At 49.5% G+C, this 20,024-nt stretch overlaps 2 protein-coding genes across 2 annotated transcripts; both read left to right on the top strand.

Moving 5' to 3' along the window:
* Window positions 1-2,156: 2,156 nt before the first annotated feature.
* ERLIN2 (ER lipid raft associated 2) lies at window positions 2,157-13,617 on the top strand. The gene is made up of 11 exons (XM_038166908.2): window positions 2,157-2,339; window positions 2,447-2,528; window positions 2,657-2,703; window positions 3,365-3,426; window positions 3,893-4,018; window positions 5,945-6,018; window positions 6,478-6,536; window positions 7,809-7,900; window positions 8,240-8,329; window positions 9,452-9,531; window positions 10,583-13,617. The coding sequence occupies exons 1-11, from the start codon at window positions 2,233-2,235 to the stop codon at window positions 10,790-10,792; spliced, it is 1,029 nt and encodes a 342-aa protein (XP_038022836.1). The 5' UTR covers window positions 2,157-2,232; the 3' UTR covers window positions 10,793-13,617.
* A 1,457-nt stretch (window positions 13,618-15,074) lies between these two features.
* Window positions 15,075-19,619, top strand: PLPBP (pyridoxal phosphate binding protein). Its single transcript, XM_027443525.3, has 8 exons — window positions 15,075-15,232; window positions 15,560-15,667; window positions 15,813-15,848; window positions 16,124-16,199; window positions 16,473-16,607; window positions 16,810-16,952; window positions 17,552-17,650; window positions 17,929-19,619. Exons 1-8 carry the CDS (start codon window positions 15,137-15,139, stop codon window positions 18,064-18,066), a joined length of 831 nt encoding a protein of 276 aa, XP_027299326.1. The 5' UTR covers window positions 15,075-15,136; the 3' UTR covers window positions 18,067-19,619.
* The last annotated feature ends 405 nt before the right edge of the window (window positions 19,620-20,024 follow it).

Genomic DNA, 20,024 nt, shown 5'->3' with positions numbered 1-20,024 from the left:
GGGATGGGATGAAATGGGATGGGGATGGGGATCAAATGGGATGGGATGGGGATGGAAATGGGATGGAGATGGGGATCGAATGGGATGGGATGGGGACAGGGATGGGGACTGGGTGAGTGCGAGCTTTCCGCCCCACTGCTCCCTGCAGGCTGCACACAGAGGTAACCTTAAACGCCAAAGCAGGAACTGCGGGGACAGAGTTTTTCCACCTCTATTCACAACTGTCAGGCGGTGATTAATGGCCAACAGGCTCAAAATTGCCTTTATTGCCAGCTTGGTATTGTTACCCGTGACAGTTAATGAGGTTGGACAGACTTTTACGCAGCACTTGCCGTGGGTCCTGGCCTCACCTCCCGCTGGGACGGTCCCGTCTCGTCCTGCCCCGTCCTGTACTGGAGGGAGGGGGACAGGTAATGGGGGCTGGGGGTGACAGCGTTGAGCAGAGCGCCTCAGAGACCTTCAAACTCCTCTCAGCCTTTGCGGTAAAACCCACAAAATACTTTTACACGGGCTTCAATTCAGTGGGATGGGGAAGAATGGGGCAGAGATGAAAAAGGCTTCAAGTGCCAGCGAGAAGTGGGTGCAATAAACCGTTTGTTAGTGTAAAAAAGTTCTCGCTGCTAAAAACAGAGTCCCAGCACAGACACCCCCGAATGTTCCTGGCCTGAGGTCTAGAAGTAATGATTTTTTTGGCTTTTTTTTTTTCAGGATTATTACAAATAATATTTACCTTTGTGCTAGTTCACATCTTGATGCTGTTAAACACGTGGCCACAGATGGTTTCCCATTCAGGGTAATGATATAGCGCCGATGTTATGAAGCAAAACCTCGCCTGCGAGCCAGAACACCCCACATTTAAAAATCTATTACTTTTCAATATTATATGAATGTATTTTGCTTCAGCTCAGAGCAATTTCCTAGTTTACCCTTATTAAACTGAGAGGGGGCTGAGCAGAGGCTCTTGATTTATGAAACACATACTAGATTCATTAAAACCTTTAAAGATTTAATACATTTTATCAGGGCCTTAAATCTGGGCAAGCATTTTTTAAAAAAATCTAATACAGGGTGTATTTCATCTCTGGCGCCCTTTTGCGCTTATTTAAGAGCTGTAAAATTTGGATTGACAAATATAGCAGATATTTCATTCCCTACTTCTAAACGGCGCTGAATCCTTCTGACAGGTTTGTTATATATAACCCTAGGAGATCTATCAACTGTAAAGATCAAATTATTTTACTTTATTGACATTTTATACGTCTCTCCTATGTTTTTTAAGTCCCCTTCAACAATTATAGATGCGGAAGATTTAATATATCTTTGCGTGCTCTGTCACTTTCCCCGTTATTGCCCCTCGGTCTGGCCTGGTCCAGATGGGGAACAGATTGCTGTGGGAGAGCCGAGCCCCGGCGGGGAGGCCATGGGGGGCTCGTCGGGGGGCACAGACCCTGCTGGGTGGCCTTGGGGCTGGCTGGGGGTTTGGTAATGCCTGGGGGGACAGTGTGGTGCTTCGTGTGTGCGAGCAAGAGGGCAGTTCATGGGAGAACCTCCTCTGAGGGGGTCTCTCTGGGCACAAGGCCCAAGTGGGGGCTTGGCAGTGCCATGGGGGGCAGCGTGGTGCTTTGTGCATGCAACCAAGAGGTCAATTCATGGGAGAAGCTCCTCTGAGGGGGTCTTTTGAGACGCAAGGCCCAGGTGGGGGCTCAACAGTGCCCAGGGGGGTCAGCGTGGTGCTTTGTGCATGCAAGCAAGAGCTCAGTTCATGGCAGAACCTCCTCTGAGAGGCCTCAGGACCCTGGTGGGGGCTCAGCAGTGCTCAGGGGGTCAGCGTGGTGCTTCATGTACATGAGGAAGAGCTCAGTTCATGGCAGAACCTCTTGTGAGGGGGTCTCTCTGGACACAAGACCCCGGTGGGGGCTCAGCAGTGCCCAGGGGCTCAGTGTGGTGCTTCATACACATGAGGAAGAGCTCAGTTCATAGAAGAACCTCCTGTGAGGGGCTCTCCCCGTCCTCAACACCCACCCAGGATGCTGCAGGTCCCGCTGTGCCCCCACATCTCCCCCTCCCCACTGAGCGGGGGCTGCGCGGAGACCCGGGCGGGTCTCGAACCCGCGGCCCTGGGATCTCCGGGCCCTGCGGCGCCCCCCGGCGGCTCCCCACGGGCGGCGGCGGGCGCCGGCTGATGACGCGCGGCGGGCGGGCAGCGGCAGCCGCGTCCCGCCGAGGCCGGGCATGGCCCAGCTGGGGGCCGCCGCCGCTCTGTGCCTCGGCTGCTTGGCCGCCGCCTTCCTCTCCGCCATCCACAAGATCGAGGAGGGCCACATCGGCGTCTATTACCGGTGAGGCGGCCGCTGCGGTCTCCCCCCGGGCCGGCTGAGCGAGGCCCGGCCCGGTGCGGGGCTGCCGCTGACGGCCGCGTTTCTCTCCCTGTCCCTTCTCTCCTCAGCGGCGGGGCGCTGCTCACCTCCACCAGCGGGCCCGGCTTCCACCTCATGCTGCCCTTCATCACGTCCTACAAGTCGGTGCAGGTGAGGCTGGGGGGGGGGGTTCAGGGGGACCAGGGGGGTTTGGGGGTGTTCGGGGGACCGGGCCCAGCCCCGTTTGCTGTGGGAGGCCTGGCTCCAGAGGGGGTTTTCTGAAGTATTTCTCTGTGCAGACCACGCTGCAGACGGATGAGGTGAAAAATGTGCCCTGCGGGACCAGGTGAGTCGCTTGGCTTCTGTCCCTGCGCTTCCCTGATTTTGCTGGGCTCTTTTAGGGCCTTTTCCCTATCCCCTTCCTCACCCCAATGTACTTTAAACACAAATTTGCTTTAAAATGCATGTCCTGCTCCTCAGGAGCTCCATCTCCCACCTCCAGCCCTACCCGACTCCCTGAGCTTCCACATTTGGCGTTAATGCAGGTGCCGCAGGACTTGGTACTCTAGTTCTCAGTGCAGTTACCTTCTGCCACAAACAGGCTGCACCTTCCACAATCATCTTTTTCGTACCAACTTATGGGCAAGAATTTAATATTAAAATTATATCCTTTCTGTAAGTAAGATACTCCTACTGTGCTTGCCTGAACTGGAGCACAGCAGGAAAGTGGATTGCTTGGTATTAAATAGGTCAGGGATCGGGGGGTTGTATTTCCATGGAGTTTCCTCTAAAAAGATGATTTTTCGAAGCCTGGCTCCTGCTCCTGGAGGCACCAGCAGCCTGTCCCAGGTCCCTGCCGTGGTGTCGCAGCGGTGCCTGCCGGAGGTGCGAGTGCTGCGCTCCCCCGCTAGAGGGGAGTGTGCCCCGCTCACACACCGGCGGCAGGGCAGAGCTCGTGGCCTCCAGCAAACTTCCCCCTTTCGTTTTCCTTCTGCTTCCTTCTGCAGCGGAGGAGTGATGATTTATTTTGACCGAATTGAGGTGGTGAATTTCCTGATCCAAAGTGCAGGTGAGCTCTTCCCCTGTGACCCCCGAGGATCCTGCTGATAAACTTCTAATTTGAATAACGAGGTGTGCAAGGGGCAGGGGAGACGGGGTGTCTGAGGGCAGAAGGCTGGAGTCTGACGCACAAAGAGAATGACCAGGGCAGGCTTTTTTTTTTTGTGTGTGTGTGTGCAGGACAGAGACTCGCAGATAATGCAGCGAGGGCTGCTGGTATAAAGGTGTCACTCTGCTTACAAGGCATGTGGCAGAATATTGATTGGGATGCGATGAAATACCAGCAATAATTAAAACTCCCCTGAATGAAGTGGGTGGTTGTGATGCAGCCTTCTCTTGTGGTGCTTTCCTCGTTTCAGTCTGGCTCTGTGTTTCTTGCTGCTGTGACTGAGCCAGGAGCCTTCCCCCGTGAGCTCCCAGCCCGTGGTGTCCCTCTGTCCCAGCTCTTAACGCCACTTCCATGTCTCCTTTTGCAGTCTATGACATAGTGAAGAACTACACCGCTGACTACGACAAAGCTCTCATCTTCAACAAGATTCACCATGAGCTGAACCAGTTCTGCAGTGTCCACACGCTGCAGGAGGTCTACATCGAGCTGTTCGGTGAGCTGCCTCTGCCTTTCACTCCCGGGTTGCTGGCTCCTTGAGCAATGTCTCTGTGAGCTCTCTGCCTGTTCTGCTGGTACAGAAGTCACTGCCCCTGCTGGTGGGCCTTTTACAATCCAGTCTGGTTGGAATTGTTAACCAGTTACAGCTATTTGCTCCTTATCATCTTCTGGTGCTGTGCACTTCACTGTATTATAACAACAACAACAAAAATCCCCCAAACCTGCCAGTGGCAGCAGAGGGTTTTAGGAGAGGGAGCAGTAATTCTGCTGTGTTACGTGTGTTTAGCAAATGTGACTGGTTAATCAGGGGCAGGATTTAATAGTCCAGAAGGAAAAGCCAGTCTTCTGTTCTTTGCTGGTACCAAAAGCCCCATGGGTTTGATTACTCGTGTGTCACGCACATCGCTGCAGCTCCTGGGCTCTGCGAGTGAGTGCTAGAAACCAGGGCTGCTTGGTGGGGGCCGGCTGACCTTCCCTTCCTCTCTCCAGACCAGTGGGAAATCAGGCAGCTCAAACACTTGGAGCACGGCACAAGAGAGCCTGGAGAAACGTGTTGGTTTCTGAGGAGAAATGGGCCAGTCCCTGCCAGGCCGAGTGCTTGCTTTATGGCCTTTGATAAGAAATCCCTTCCAGCATCTGGCAGCGCAGCGCTGCTGGCCGTGGGTGAAGTGTTTTCGTGACCGGTTTGGACCCAGGGCTGACAGAATTAGTGGCTGGGATTTTTTAGCGCCAAGTGCCTGGAAGAGTACAAGGTGTTTGCAAACCGCTTCTCTGTGTAAGCGAGGCTTTCCAAGAAGCCTGGCTGTCCCCTTTCTGACAGGGCCTCCGCACCAAGTGTGGGACTAGGACTCGGCTCCCCCTCCTCTTCCTTTACGGGGCTGCTAGTGAATGTTCTGGTTCTTTGTCGATGGAGGCTCCAGATGTCGGCAGCTGCTGACGACAACTGCTTGAAACGGACTCAAGACAACCAATTTGCACAGAAGGAACTTGTATAAACCCCTGTGTAACTCTTTCAGTCTGAGCTGGATGTTTTCTGGCTCCAGCGTTATGAAATGGGGCACAGCCCATTTCAGGCAGACTTATGTCATTCTCTGCCCCCACATCTGCAAGCAGGTGCAGGAAACTGATAACAGCTGTTTCCTAAACTCCTGGCTGAACTTCACTGTGAGTGTGAGTTCCAGCTAGCTATACTGGGACCAAAGCAAATAATCAAGGAGTGCGATGTGATCACTTTCAAGGCTATTACATTTTATTTTCCCTTTGCATTTCTCAGCAGGCCCCAACTGGAAACACTGCTGTCCTTAGAGCTTTTCGCTGAAGAAGGGTTTTGTTTTGTGTTTCCTTTTGAAATTTCTTAGCTGTGCTGGAGTTAAATGTTCTGCATCGAGCCAAACAGGCTTTACTGATGAAATTTTTGCAGCCTATTAAAATAACTAATGCAGCCATTTTACATTTCTCCTTTTCCATTTTCTTTGTCTGCTGCTGGCACAGGCACAGTCACTAATCAGTCATGATTTAGCTGGACCACATCTGCTTCAGGATCCAGTTGGGAAGGTATCAGTAGGGAAGTGGGTTAGAACAGAGATTCTTTACCATAAAAATGCTACTTTTGGCTCAGAAAGAGTCCAAATTGCAGGTTATTGGAAACTGGGAAGGTCTTCATTTTATGCTGGCCATGTTCTTGTGGTCTCTCCCAAGTCCTTTCCACTGGTCAGTGCTGCTTGACGTGCCGAGATGTGAACCTGCCCTGAGGTCGGGGATGGTCTTTCTCAGCCCAGCACTTCTATACCAAGCTTACATTTCCACTTACTTTCCAGGAATAAGAAATCTGAGCTGTTCCAGTACTAATTCTGTACCTGTTGGCAGCAAGCTGCCTTTGTGGGGCTTTTAGTCACTTTTTTTTTTCCTTCCCTCCAACCAGATCAGATTGATGAAAACCTTAAACTGGCGTTGCAGCAAGACCTAACTACCATGGCCCCCGGATTAATTATACAGGTAATCGGGGTTCTGCTTGGAGATGTGCAGCCCGTGAGGGTTAAGGGATAACAGGAAATAAGCTGTAACTTTTAGAAGATTGCTTTAAAGTACAGCTATAAAGTTCCTTTTGAAAAGGTCTTTTTCAATCTTAATGATTCTATGGTCCAGTTTGTTTAATGTGGGGAATGAGGGCAGTGTCATTTCTGTCCCCTTATGGCTTTGCTGCGCTGGGTTTCTCTCGGTGTTTCCCTGGTTACTCGTTCACACAGGCTGTAACCTGCTGTCATGTCAGGAGATTGGTGGGTCCGGTGTTTGCTCTCTGTAGTTTGGAGCTGGCCACAATCTCTGCAGCGTGTAAAAGCTCTGTCTGGCAGAGCTTGTCATAAGCGTTAGCTCCCCCACCCTCTGCAGCCTCAGGGCCATTTGCCTTTTGATTGTTGGCTGCTTGCCGATGTTTTCTTCTGTCTCTCTTTCCAGGCAGTTCGAGTTACAAAGCCAAACATCCCTGAAACAATCCGGAGGAATTATGAGCTCATGTAAGTGCCTGAGACTTGCACCTTTGTTACCAAAAGGAGTCGCTCATCCAGATTAATGTGTTTTCACAGCGGGCACTGATCAGAGTGCCCTCTGCCAGGCCTGTGCTCAGCCTCGTGCTGCCTTGCTGCCCTTCAGAAAGGGGCTGACGAGGCTGCAGCAGATGTGGCTGTCACTGTAAATGGCTGGCAGGTCACTGCTGAGTTAGGGTGTTGCTCCATTTTGAACACTCAAGTGCAGGAATTATTTTCCTGGGGCCTCCTTCCCCTTGACACTGGCCCTATTTTACAAACACTTCCCCGAGCATGCGAGTGAGTGGCAGGTGGATGGATTCCACCACTAATCCTGCTGTTTGACTAGGATGGAGAAACTGTTGATTCAACAGGCTGAGGACCTGCAAAGCTTTGAAATAACTTTCTTTAATAGCACTTGACATACTGATCCCTTTTCAATGCTGTGAGCCAGCTGCTTTTTCTTGCACTTGATCATTCAGAAATGCTTATGTTCTCTGAGCACTCTGCCAACAGAGTCTACATAGGCCAGAGTAAGATCCCTCTCATCCATTCTGCTTGACCTTTTGGTATCATGGTAAGTCATGTGCAGTAAGGTCATGATAGGATCTCAGATCAGCCTGTTTTTATCTGTTACCATAAATCCGTCTGAGAAGGACATGTTCTTGACTCTAATCTTTCTTCCCCAACTGGGAACAGGAACAGAGTATTTAATTTTTTTTTGCATATATGTACACACGCTTTTAAAACTTCTCAGTGAGTGCACAAAGCAGTGAAATAGAAAAGGCTTTAGCAAGTAAAACGCACAGTCCCATCTCACTGAATGAAGGGTGATTTCAAAGCCGTATACATCTGTCTTGTGGGAAATTTATAACAAGCTGTGAGGGCAAGTTACAGGATTTTAATTTCTCACTTTGTTTTAATAGTGTCCTTGTCAATAGTAACCCATTAAACTTGCACGTGTGTATAGTCTAGATGTTGTTCTGTGACGTGCCTCTGCTGGAAGGCATTGTGGCAGTCTGCAGAGAGTAGCAGGGAACGTTTCACACCATCCTGACTGAAAAATCCTCCTGCTATCAAGGGGAGGAAAAGGTGCTTTAGTTTAGAAATGCAGCTCTGCAGGTAGATGCACTCACTTTCATTGCTGTCTGCCCTAACCACACACTTCAAGGAGGATTAAGCCAACGGCTCACCCTGAAGGTGAGGTAGGCCAGGCCACCTGAGATGCTCGTGTTTTGTAACTGACTGTTTCTGGCTCCCTAGGGAGAGCGAGAAGACAAAGCTCCTGATTGCAGCACAGAAGCAGAAGGTGGTAGAGAAGGAAGCGGAGACAGAAAGGAAGAAGGCCCTCATCGGTCTGTACAGCTTTCCCTGAAGGCAGTAGCTTATGGGGGTGTGTGACTGGGATAGGCAGAAAACAGAATCCAAACTGGGAGGGGAAGGCATGCACCTGGTTTGCTGTTGGGTGATTTCTCTGCTGCAGCTTTTTGCTGCTGATCTGATGTTGTTCCAGGGAAACTCAAACGGGTTCCAGCTTTATCCACAAACAGGCGGACACCTTCTGAGGGCTGAAAATTCTCCCCACAATTTACTGCTACCAGAAGAGGGTGGGAAGGGTTTCCATGGGTAAAGTTGGTTCTAGCAGTAGGAAGACTGTGTGATAACAATGTGGACGTGTTCTCTTTCATTTTCAGAGGCAGAAAAAATTGCACAAGTTGCTGAAATAACTTACGGACAGAAAGTGATGGAAAAAGAAACAGAGAAACGAATTTCAGAGATTGAAGGTGAGTGATAACTTCCAGTAAGTAAATGTTCTGTAGTGACTGACCTAAAGATCCTAAAGAAAAGAGGGAGGGGGAGCTTGCATGCCAGTTCAACTCCATGCCAGTAGAGGATTCAGGTCTCCCTCATTCTTTCCAGTGTCCCTGACAGACTGCTCTGATTGTTAGCCAGAGGAGTGGAAGTCTTCAGGAAAATCCATCCAGTTTTTAAGTGTAGCTGCTCACGCAACTCCCTGCTAGTATAGGTAAACAAATGGCTCGTCCAGCTGTGCTGCTCTCAGATCCAGTCTGGCATGTATTACAAATATATTTGTATATTATATGTGTATATTTATACTATATTGTCTCCCTGTTACAGAAGAAGCGTGAAGAGATAACCTTGAATCAGACAGATTAAGCTCAGCTTTAACTTGATGGCCTGATACCACATCAGTGTCATCTGACATGCAAAGAAAAAAAACAGGAATGTGATACAGAAAGGGGAAGTGTTTCTTTCCTTGCATGTCTTTGCTAGCAGTGAGGGAAGTTCATTATCCCACAGGATCAGACCCTTGACGCAATTTTTGATATTGCAGCAAGACAGCTCTCCAACATCTGTCCAAGGGGCAGAGCCTGTAAAGGTTAAAATCGCCTGCCTCTGTGTGCCAGAATCTTAACCTCGGTATCCCAGACAGAATCCCATCTGGGGAATTGCGTTCGCATCAACAAACTTCATCTGTAGAGCAGTCTGCTGTACTGTTCTTGGAGTCCTGTGCAAATGTCGTGGGTAAATACCACTTCTGCAGTGGAACAGTTGTTTCGTTTGCAGCACGAGAGTTAGTGGCTGGCTAGAGAAGAAAGAATATTCTCAGCCTGTGTGACGGGGTGGTAATAAAAACCTTATGTTTATGAAATGCTTTGAGGCCTTCAGTTGCAGATACAATTTACTTATTTAATATTATCATCCTGTAGCATTTTAGATGTAAAGGGAGATCCCATCTCTGGGTTTCCCATTCTGTTCCCTCTTGCCCTTGTATCCCTTATGGTTTAGATGTGGTACTGGCTGCTTTAAAATTTTTCCAGCTGCAAATGGTGCTAACGTGACTGGAAATAAAAATCTGAATGCGGGAGCGTGTTTTCTTCCAGATGCTGCATTTCTTGCAAGAGAGAAGGCACGAGCTGATGCTGAATGCTACACTGCTATGAAAGTTGCCGAGGCCAACAAGGTATTGTTGTTCCCTTATTCTGTGCCTTGAAGCAGGGCTCCTTATGTTAGGCTATACAGAAGAGCTCAGCAAAAAAGCAGTCTGTCTTTGTTTGCTCGTGGTGTCTTGTCCTTTAAGCCAAAGACAGAGAAGTTATCTTTGAAACTGAAACAATAATTAGATCCTTATTTGCACGTTCTTCTCTCGACAGATACATTTGTGTCAGGATATATGAAATACTTGGTTATGTCTGGAGACATCTTCCAGGTGCTGTAGATAGAATATTGGTTTCAGCGTTGCCCTTTCATCCTTTTGTAGTCAGAAGTGTTGATTCATTTCAATCTGCGAGCTGGCAGGTAGTCAAGGCAGGGAGATCTCCCAAGTGACAGACAGGCTTAGAGCAAACAAGCGTTCAGGTAAACAACAAATGGAGCTGTTCTTATACACCAAACTAATTAGCCTGGCAAAGTCTTGCTCCTGCAAAAATAAAGTCAAAACAAAACGCTGGAAACAAAAAAAAAATATATGGATACAATTGCCAGGCTTGTTACTGCCTCCAGCAAGTTCCCAGGACGTCCCAGCAGGAAGACTTTGTTTTGTAAGGGTCAGTAAGAATGGCGGGAGGCCTGAGATGTTTGTGCACAAGTTCTGTCCCAGTTACTCCATTCTCTCTGCTGTAGTGTCCTTATCCTGAAGGAATGATCGCTGCTTTCTGAAACAAACTCTTCAATCTACTCTGTGAAAAAAGCCAGTTGTGTTTTTCTTTCTAGTAGCTCACATTGCAAGAGCTTTCAGTGAGTTATGAGCTCTAGAGCTTCTCCATCTCTGTGGATGGAACTTTTCCCCAGCTGCTCCCATCGCTTTCTCATTTTGCCATTTAGTCACTGAAATTTGGAGCTTTGTTTAGACACGCTGAAGGAGAGCTGCCCTCTGGGTACTGCGGCTCTTCAGCTGCAGGGAGGATGAGCGTGCCCACAAGTGTTGTGGAAAAGTGGACGCCTTGTATGCTCGCGTCAGAAATTTGCTTTGGAATGAATCTGAGCTGTTGGTGATCTGTTTTGTTTTTGTGCAGATGAAGTTAACTCCTGAGTACTTGCAGCTGATGAAATACAAGGCCATTGCAGCAAACAGCAAGATATATTTTGGCAAAGACATCCCCAACATGTTCATGGACTATGCAGGTAGCCAGACTAAATTTGCAGAGGGACTGGCAGAAGGAATCCATGAAGAGGATGGGGCAGGAGCCAGTGAGGACACAAAATTGCTTCATAACATCAACTGAAAAGAAACATTTATATTTGTTTTATATCAAAAGAAACATGAACTGGGAAGTTCCTTTTTGTTTTCCCCCTTTCCTGTACTGAAAGACTTAAGATAAGACTTAATCCTCTCAATCTTTTGTATGACAATTGGACACAATGACTTTGGTATTTATGGGGTATTTTTTTTCTGGTAACTTCTAAGCACTCTGCTCCAGATATGTCTGCTAGATGCACCTCTCCTCGCTGATGGGCTCATAAACCCAATTACTCTGACGAGGCTAGCTAGGCTATTTGTTCTGCAGCCAGCTTAGATAGGTACTTGATTTTGGATTGAGGTGGTTTGTAGCAGTTGAAAGTAAGTAAGTTTTGAGATTTTGGTGGGAGGGGGATTGCTGCTATGACCTTTTTTGTTTCTAGTTGGAAATTTCCAGTACTTAATTTCAATCCCCTTTAAAAAAAAAAAAAACACAAAAGGTGCTAGACTTTTGTACACTACCCGTGTCTTCTTGAAGGCCCGGACGTTGGCCAGATGGTGGGTCACTGCCTGTGCTCTGTGGCGCTGGGACTAACGGTTTATTTGTACGCTCCAGGCCCATCCTGAGTGCAAGGTGTAGCAAATACATGAAACCACCTTTTACTGAGGTCTAAGCCACCGTGTTTTACCTCAGTAGGGCAGCTAAGACCACGTGCACCGTGAGCTGTAATAGCTGTAGTCAAGTGCTGCAGGTTACCTAATTACCTTGGAGGGGGATCTAAACCTTAGACCATGCATCACGCAGGTAGTGGCCCAAACTACTCATTTTCTGCATCATAACACTGGTTTGTTTTCCATTTGTCATATTTGGGTTGGGCAAAGGGGAGTCAGAATTTTCTTGCCAGCAGTTTATCTGCTAGATATGCTGGCAGGGGCAGTGGCCTGCCAGTGGCTAATTGGACTTAGCTCCTGGTGAAACCAGACTGCAAACGTGCTGTTTGTCACAGTCATCATAGTTAGAAAAACTAGAGAGAAAAAGAATTTTTGTCTCAGGGACCCTGACTTTGCAAAAAGCCTTGCTAGTGAGTATCTGCTTGGATGACCAGGCCCACGGTCATACAGCACATAATCTGCTGGTCTGCAAGACCGACTGGATTTCAGTGTTTGTAGTTCCATTTTAGAGATAATGTTGAGGTGAACCGAAATGAACGGAACAGTTTTACTGGTTTTGTTTGTTTGCTTTGTTGGTTCTTCTTTTTTTTCTTTTCATTTTTTAGAATAGATCTCGAGAGGAAGATTTGCTAGTGGCAAAGGACACAAAGCATCATCCTGAAAAAAACTACAGGGCAAAAATGACAACCTCTTGTTGCTGGACTGTTCAAAGAGGAATTTTCCTTCTTTGCTCAGAACAATGCTATGTAGTGTACCTTTCACTTCAGAAAACTGGTTAATTTTCACATACCAGATGCAAAGAGGCTTTTAGTTTACACAGATACAAAAATGGAGGGGATGTTAAAGACAAAAGTTCAGGAGAATTTTTTTTCATCCTCTCCCGCAAATCCATCTGCCACTTGGCAGGAGAGCCTGTTTTTATTAATTGCTGTTATAATTTGCAGCCAATATACCCATATAAGATGATGAAAGAGAAAGCACTAAGTTGGTCAGGGACCAACCTATTGAATTTATGATCTTCTGCCCTAAATGCTTGCTACCTACTTCTCTTGGTTTCACTCTTCAGTGTTCTAAATATGCATTAGTCTTTTTAATAAGGCAGTCACACTAAGATAGAAATGAGATGAATTTCTGTTGCTCGTTCCAGTATTTTCACTTCAGCTTTATTTTCCCTGTCAGGAAAATGACAGTTGATACTTGAAAATGCAAAATAAAAGATACCATCGATTTCTGCTGGAGAAAAGGTCCATCTCGTATGTCATCTTTGTATTTGCTGGAAAAGCCGAGCTAAGAAAAGTTCCATCTCCAGACTGATACACTAGAAAACAGTGGTCCAAAATTGCATCAATAGGTAGGCTGAAATATTACTCACTTCTGGAAATTGGCCTCTGCAGGAAGATGATGAACAGGGAATAGCAGAAATATAGGAATGAGGTGATGGTACCTAAATCTTTGAGTACCTAAACCTTTGTTTTGGATCGTTCTACATTCACATAAAGGATTTCCATTAGTAACTAAAAAAACTGCTTTTTATGCAAGTGTTTTCACTAATGAAAAGACCCAAATAAACCAAAGTGGTATTATAAAATACGGTTTTGTATGACTTTACAGTAAAACAATAGTTTGGAATAAATAGGTCCTAAGGATTCTTTTTTAATTGAAAACATGACTGCTAAAGTATTTCTCAGAGGAGGGGGGAGAATAGAAAAAGGAGTAGCCAGTATTATTAATTTCAAACCCACATTTTTAAACCATTATGGAACCGTCATGATTCTGCATCACTGAAAACCGAGTAATTTAGTTAAACTGTAATAAGAGTGGAAAACGCAAAAACAAGTTGAAATAATAGCAGCCTTTACAAGCCAAAATTGATTGTTATTTTTTGTTCAGATTCTTCATTATATGTATAATTTCCTCAATTTTCCAGAGTAGTCACTACATGTAAATCTTTATTTGATCTCACTCTTTAACTGTCATTCTGTCGTAATCTCCATGATCTTGCAATCTTGAAACGAAGATCTGAATTTTAAAACCACTGTTTAACGAAGCAAATAGAGGTTTGTGGCATTGCTGATAGCTGGGAATTGCTGGCGGGAGCATGGTAATGCTTTACCAGCATGGTTGTTGATCTTACATATTGAATTAAAAGCCTTTTTATTTTGATACTTGCTATGATAATAAAATGGCCTTCAATTTTAATTTGTCTGGTTTTATGGACGACCTTTAACACAGCGCTTGGATATATTTGCAGGGGAGGATTTACCAGGGGTAAAAGATTTACCAGGGGTAAATCTCCAGCAGGGGATCAACAGCATGAGGGGCCGACGAGTGCCTGGGCTGCTGCTCTGTGAGAATTCTCCCTCCCCAGGGAGCAGGAAAGCAGAGCTCTGGCAGAAAACGGGCAGAGGTGATGGACTCAGCAGCCAGCTGAGGAACGCTGCAGGCGTTTCGACCCCGCTTAGCTAAACCGGGTAGTGAAAAACACAGGAACGAGGCTCCGGTGGCAAACGTCTAGGATTTGGTAAAGTTTGCAGAAAATCATTGTCATGTTTTACCAGACAAAGGGCAGGAACCTTCTGGGTATTTGGGAACAGCTGTGTAAATACTGTCACCGCTCAGAGTATGGGGAGGGAGGGCGAGTTCTGCGCATTAAGGCAAATATTTTAGTTAATGGGCTCCAGCTGGCAGTTTCCCATTCTTTCCATTTGACTTGCTGCGATAAAGCCTGGCATTGTCTGCAGCCCCACAGCCCTGGGGCCTGCAGTTCCCCATGGCTTAGCTCGGACTGTGTGGCTACCACGGGTGGCTGCCGCGTCCCGTGGCTGCGCTCCAAGCATCTCCCACCGCACATCCCTGCCTTCACAGTCGCTTGCTCAAATAGGGCGTGCAGAGCAAGCGGTGCAGCCTGCGCTGGTTTTATGGTTTATTTGTTTGTTTAGGGTTGGAAGTTGCACCCCGGAGGAACTTCTCTGTGCGGGTGGCAAGAATCCCATTTCTTCGGGGGTGGATCTTGGGGTGGTTTCGTGGCATTTTGGTTCTGACTGTGCAAGCCATGCAGCTCGCAGTCACTTCTGCATCATCAGGGGCTACCTGCCCTCCGAGCAGCCAGAGCTGCTGCCCACCAGATTTTATTTCTCCTCCTGAAGGCCGCGGGTTGCTGCAGGAGCCGTGCCCGGAGCCTGGCAGCAGCGCCTGCTCGACGCCTTCTCTTTCAATGAAGCTGCAACTGGTGGAAACCCGATGCAGCTCCTCTGCAGGAGGAGGATGTTGGGGTGCAGGATGGATGCTGACAGCTCCTCGCCGCCCATCACAGCCTGGCAGCGACCTCGGACCTGGCACAGCACTCGCAAATTTGGGCAACCACCCAGGTAAGGCCTGAGGGAAGGGAAGGGAAGGGATGGGAGCACACTGCAGGCAACCAGAGCCGGGCCACTCGACCCAGCCTTTCCCCTCAGCACCCCCGAGCTGCCCCCGGGCTTTTGGGTGCCTTTGGGGCGTCCTCGGGTGCTTTTGGGGCGCCCCCGGGTGCTTTTGCCCGCCTTTGGGGTGCCCTTTGCACCAGCCGCCATGACGCCCTGACCTTCCCAACATGGCGGCGCCGGCAGGACGCCCGCCCCCCGCTGCCATTGGCCAGGATCCGCGACGCTGCGCTGTGATTGGCTGAGCGCGGGGGGCGGGAAGAGGAGGTGTGGCGGAAGGCGGCGGAAGGCGGCCGGGGATGTGGAGAGCGGGCATGGCCGCCGGGGAAGGGCTGGGCCCGGCGCTGCGCGCCGTCACCGAGCGGGTACAGCAGGCGGCGGCACGGAGACCGCAGGTGAGGGGCCGAGGTTTTGGGGGAGAAGCGCCCCCAAAACGGGGTAGGCCCGCCCGGCATGGCGGCGAGGCCTCCGTCGCCATGGAGACGGGCCCGCAGCGCCGGGGCAGGCCCTGGTTGCCATGGAGACGGGGCCTGGACCTCCGCGGGACCCTCCTAGGCCTAACGGGACCCCCCCGGGCCTAACGGGAGCCCCCCGGGCCTAACGGGCCCCCCGTGTCCCTCCGTCGTGTCCCCAGGCCCTGGCGGCCTGTCAGTGGGGCTGGAGGCCTGGGGGACAATGTGGGGGGCTTGGGACCCCTCCCCCTCACCTCCTTGCTCCCCCAGGGCCTCCCGGACGTGCAGCCGCGGCTGGTGGCCGTCAGCAAGACGAAGCCCGCCGAGATGGTGATGGATGCCTACAGCCACGGGCAGCGCAGCTTCGGGGAGAACTACGTGAGTGTGCCGGCCTTCGCTAGGTCTGGTCCTGTCCTTATTGGGGTGCACGCGGCCCCAGGAGCCCTGCTTCCAGTGAGGTTGCTCCTACGGCATGATCTTGGCTGGTGTGGTCTTAACAAGAGGTTGTCTTGGGTTCTTCTAGGTTCAAGAGTTGCTGGAAAAGGCATCGGACTCCAGAGTAAGTTGACAGTTTCTTACGTGTTCTCTCTCCTTGCATAGTTGTGTCCCAAGAGCTGTTCAAAGTCCTGGTTTGTCTTAGGGAGTTTATTATGGAGGCGGTTTGATCCTGCTGTTGAAAAGCACCTTGCCTGGCAAGGGAAGCAAAACCTGTGTCTGGTAAACGAAAGAAGAGTGGATGTCTGGTGTTTAGTTTGTGGGCAAACAGGGACCTCAGTGCTGCATAGGGGAAGGGGGAATTGTCACTCAAACCTAACTGCTCCTCTCTGCTTCCAGATTTTGTCTTCTTGCCCAGAGATTAAGTGGCACTTCATTGGCCATCTGCAGAAAAATAATGTCAACAAGTTGATCGGTAAGCTCTGGTTATCTCTGTTTGACCCCAGGGGCAGTATTCTTCCGATGTTCAAATAATAACCACCTTTCTCACCCATTAGTACTAATGATTGCAAGCTAGCAAGAAACGCCAATTAGCAAATGAAACAATGTGATACTGCCCCATTTTTCAGTCCTGATTCAGTCTGTTTACTGTCTCCTGCCATAGTCTGCTGCTAGCTGTGCACAATTGCAAATACCTTTGCTCGTGTGTCGCACAGGCAGCCCAAAGCCTCTGTTTTGTTCTCTGTAGCTGTCCCAAACCTGTTCATGTTGGAAACGGTGGATTCTGTGAAGCTGGCAGACAGAGTCAACAGCTCGTGGCAGAAGAAGGGCTCACCTCAGAGGCTGAAAGTCATGGTGCAAGTTAACACTAGTGGAGAGGACAGTAAGTGGCAGACGCTTTCTCTGATGATATGTGCGTTTGTCTCACTGACTTGATACGGGAAACTTGAGTGAGATTTGTTGGTTTGTGCTCCTAAGGAGTTTCTCTGCTAAAATGAAACTTCACCATCAGTTAGCTTCTGCCTGGCTGTGGGGAGGGGAGTTTTCTGGCAGAGCTTGGCACAAATCACCCCGCTTTTTGCCAGGTAAGCATGGCCTCCCTCCCAGAGACACCGCAGCGGCCGTGGAGCACGTCATCAACAAGTGTCCGAGCCTGGAATTCGTGGGGCTGATGACAATTGGCAGCGTCGGACATGACCTTAGCAAGGGGCCAAATCCTGACTTCCAGGTAAGATTTCCTAGAAAAAGTCAGCTGTTGTGTGGCTTCCCGTTTCAGTCAGGATACGAATCTGATCGGAGATGGCTGGTAGAAATGCACACCTGGCTCAGAGCTGTACAGACCTGTGCAGGGTCAGTGTTAAAGGTGATGGGCTCCTTTCCGCAGAGGCCAGGTGTGCATTTATTTTTGGTCTCGTCTCTTCTGTGAAGCTGTAGCCAGGGTATTGGCAGGGGCGCCTCATGTGGCAATTTTTATCCTAAATCCTCTGCTTTCAGGTGAGGTTTCTGCCAGCCCTTTCTGCACACTCTGTACGGGGCTGCGCCAGGCAGAGGAACAGGGTCTCTGTTCCTTGTCTGTCGTGCTGGTGTGATAATTGGTTGTCTTCAAAGGATGTAGGTGCATATATTGTCAGTAGTGCAGCCTGTAACGGGAACTCTCCAGTGCCCTATAGTGCTGCAGAGCATAAATCAGCAGGAAATGTGGGAACTTTGCTTTCCGTGTGAAGGAGACCACAAAGAAAGACAGAAATTATTATCCGTGAAACCTTGGAACTGAGCTGGTGTGGCTGGCACCAAACGTGTCACCTTCTCGTTCCTCCTTTCTCCTAGGTGCTGCTGTCTCTGCGGCAGGAAGTGTGTGAGAAGCTGAATCTCCCCATCGAGAAGGTGGAGCTGAGCATGGGCATGTCCACAGACTTCCAGCACGCAGTAAGTCCCGCATCCTGTGCTCCTCCTGGGAGCCACGTTACCCGCAGCAGCATCCAGCTGTAACAGGATAGAGATCCTGGTGGTGCTGTTCCACCAAGAACAGCTCCCCTGGTCCCGGGATACCTTTCTGGGGGTCAGAGTAGTCCCTGGCTGTAGCTGCAGATGGTGATACACGGGGAGCTGTCCTGCTGTGAGATGGGGGGAGTGGAGACTGGTTACAGACTGCACTGACGGGTGGGTGCAGCCTGCTCTGAACTCCTCCTTTCTGTCTCTCCCAGATCGAGGTTGGATCCACAAACGTCAGGATTGGAAGCACTATTTTTGGAGAGCGAGATTATTCCAACAAAGCAGACGGTGGCAAGGCCCCAGGTGAAACTAAAGGAAAAACAGAGGCCTCAGCAGCGCAGGGCCACTAGGTGGGAAAGTGGCCTCCACAGAGGACAGACGATCAGAGACCTCACACTATGCATTCTCACCTCCCTCCTCGTCGGCACCTGGTCGGTGAGAGGGAATTCCTCATAGCAGAGCAGAGGCCAGAAATGCCTCGTAATTTATTGTGATTATAGCATACCCCTAGAAACTGGACATTTTTATTACCAACAAATGATAAGAAAATTAAAGGTTGAAAGTGACTGGAGTATCCCGGCTACTTCGGGCTCGTTTTGGATAACCAGGTTGAAGAAACTAAATATTTGTCAGGATGGAGATGCCAATGAGCAAGGTGTATCCGCAGCAGTGTCAGTGATTTTATTGTTGCTGAGGACTAAACCCTCCGTTAAGCAAATCGCAATATCACGAGAGACCTGTAAATGTTTCCTCTCCCCCAGTAAGAGTTTTGCACGTGGTTGCCGTTAAGCAATGCTCAGAGAGGAGCTACGTGACAGGGACATGCTAGAACACTTAGTGGCACCGAGTGGTGCTGGAGAGATGGCATCCAGTTAAACAGCAGGCAAGCAACGAGCACATCTGGATGGAGGAAGAATGCAGCCGCCAGCATGAAGGGGTTCATGGCCTCGTGTTTTGGATGCAGATTGCGAGTGGGGGACTGTCTTCTCCTCTGACATTCGTCTGTGTTCTTTCAGGCTGACGCTGCTAACACTTCCCATCAGTTACATGTCTGCTCAGACCTTCTGGGATGCTTTCATCCTTCCCCTTCCCCTCGTGAGGCGTGGCTGGGAGTTATTTTCGTCCTGCGTAGTAGTTCTTGACGCCGTGTGTTCTGTTTGGTCAAAGAGGGGCTTTTCTACCAGCTCCTCGGTCTACCTTTGGCTTGCTGTTGCCTCCCAAGGCAAGTCACGCAACCATTTGGTGCCTCCACCACCGCGTCTGCATCTGTGTGAGGACAGCAGCAGCCGGCTCATCTCAGAGGGCAGCAGCGAGGTTGCTAGAGCTCCTTTGGGGAAGGTACTTCAGAAAGTAAAGTATCCCGCTGGGTTCTGGGTTCCTGAAATAAATCCTCTCACCACTGACAGTTTCTAGACCACATCTTACTGTGTGAAGTGCTGGCCTGGCCTTGCCTTCTCCTGGAGGAGGGGACGGGGCTCTCCTCGTAGTAACTGCTCCTTCAAGGTGTGAGTAGAAGCTCCTGCGTCCCGTCACGTGCTGTTTGGCCATCGGTAGCTGCAGCAAGTCTCTTGTAACCCGTGTTACAACCACATTTTTTGGGCTTTTGTGCACTGCCAAGAGGAGGAGACTTTGGCTGCCAGCAGAAACATCCTTCCTGGGCTTTCCTGCGTGTGTGTGTGTGGTTAAAGCTAGCTGTTGGTTTTATTTTCTGACTATAAATGCTGAATGTAAATGAACAGAGGAAAGCTCCAACCTGTCACGGCCTCGTGGCTGACAGCCACACGCGGCCCGAGCTGCCCTCCTTGGAACTGCACCGTGTGTTGTTTCCTAGCTTGTTAATAAAAAGTGGTGAGATTGAATGCCATCTGTGCCAGCTATAAAGCTATTAAAGATGTTATTTTTATGTTCTGGCGTGGTGAATAAATGCCCCGAGGGTTGCCGAAGCCTTTCCCTAACCTGGAGTCGCTGTCTGGTGAGACTCGGTTGTCTCTGGAGGGAGTGGAGTGAAAGAGGGCTGCAAAGAGAGGGGAAGGCTGGTCAGGAGGGGAAAAAATTGGTGTTCTGGGCGAGAGGCGAGGTGCAGTGAGCTATTTCTGGAGGAGCCCTCTGGGTGGCACTGCTCCCCAGCACCGGGGCACCGCGCAGGGACAGCAGCTCCTCTCCTCGCGGGGCAGGTACGGCTCAGTAATTAGCCTTCCAATTAGCTATTTTCCATCTGGTGGTTGGATTTAATCCCCTCCTCTTCCACCTCTTTCTCTCCAGCGTTTCAGCAGCAGTGAAACATGCTGGCCACAGATCTGCCTGCGAA

Source organism: Anas platyrhynchos, chromosome 23, assembly GCF_047663525.1.
Source record: "Anas platyrhynchos isolate ZD024472 breed Pekin duck chromosome 23, IASCAAS_PekinDuck_T2T, whole genome shotgun sequence".
Lineage (NCBI taxonomy): Eukaryota > Metazoa > Chordata > Aves > Anseriformes > Anatidae > Anas > Anas platyrhynchos.
Note: the sequence above shows the minus strand (reverse complement) of the source record. Positions and strands in the feature narration are given on the sequence as shown.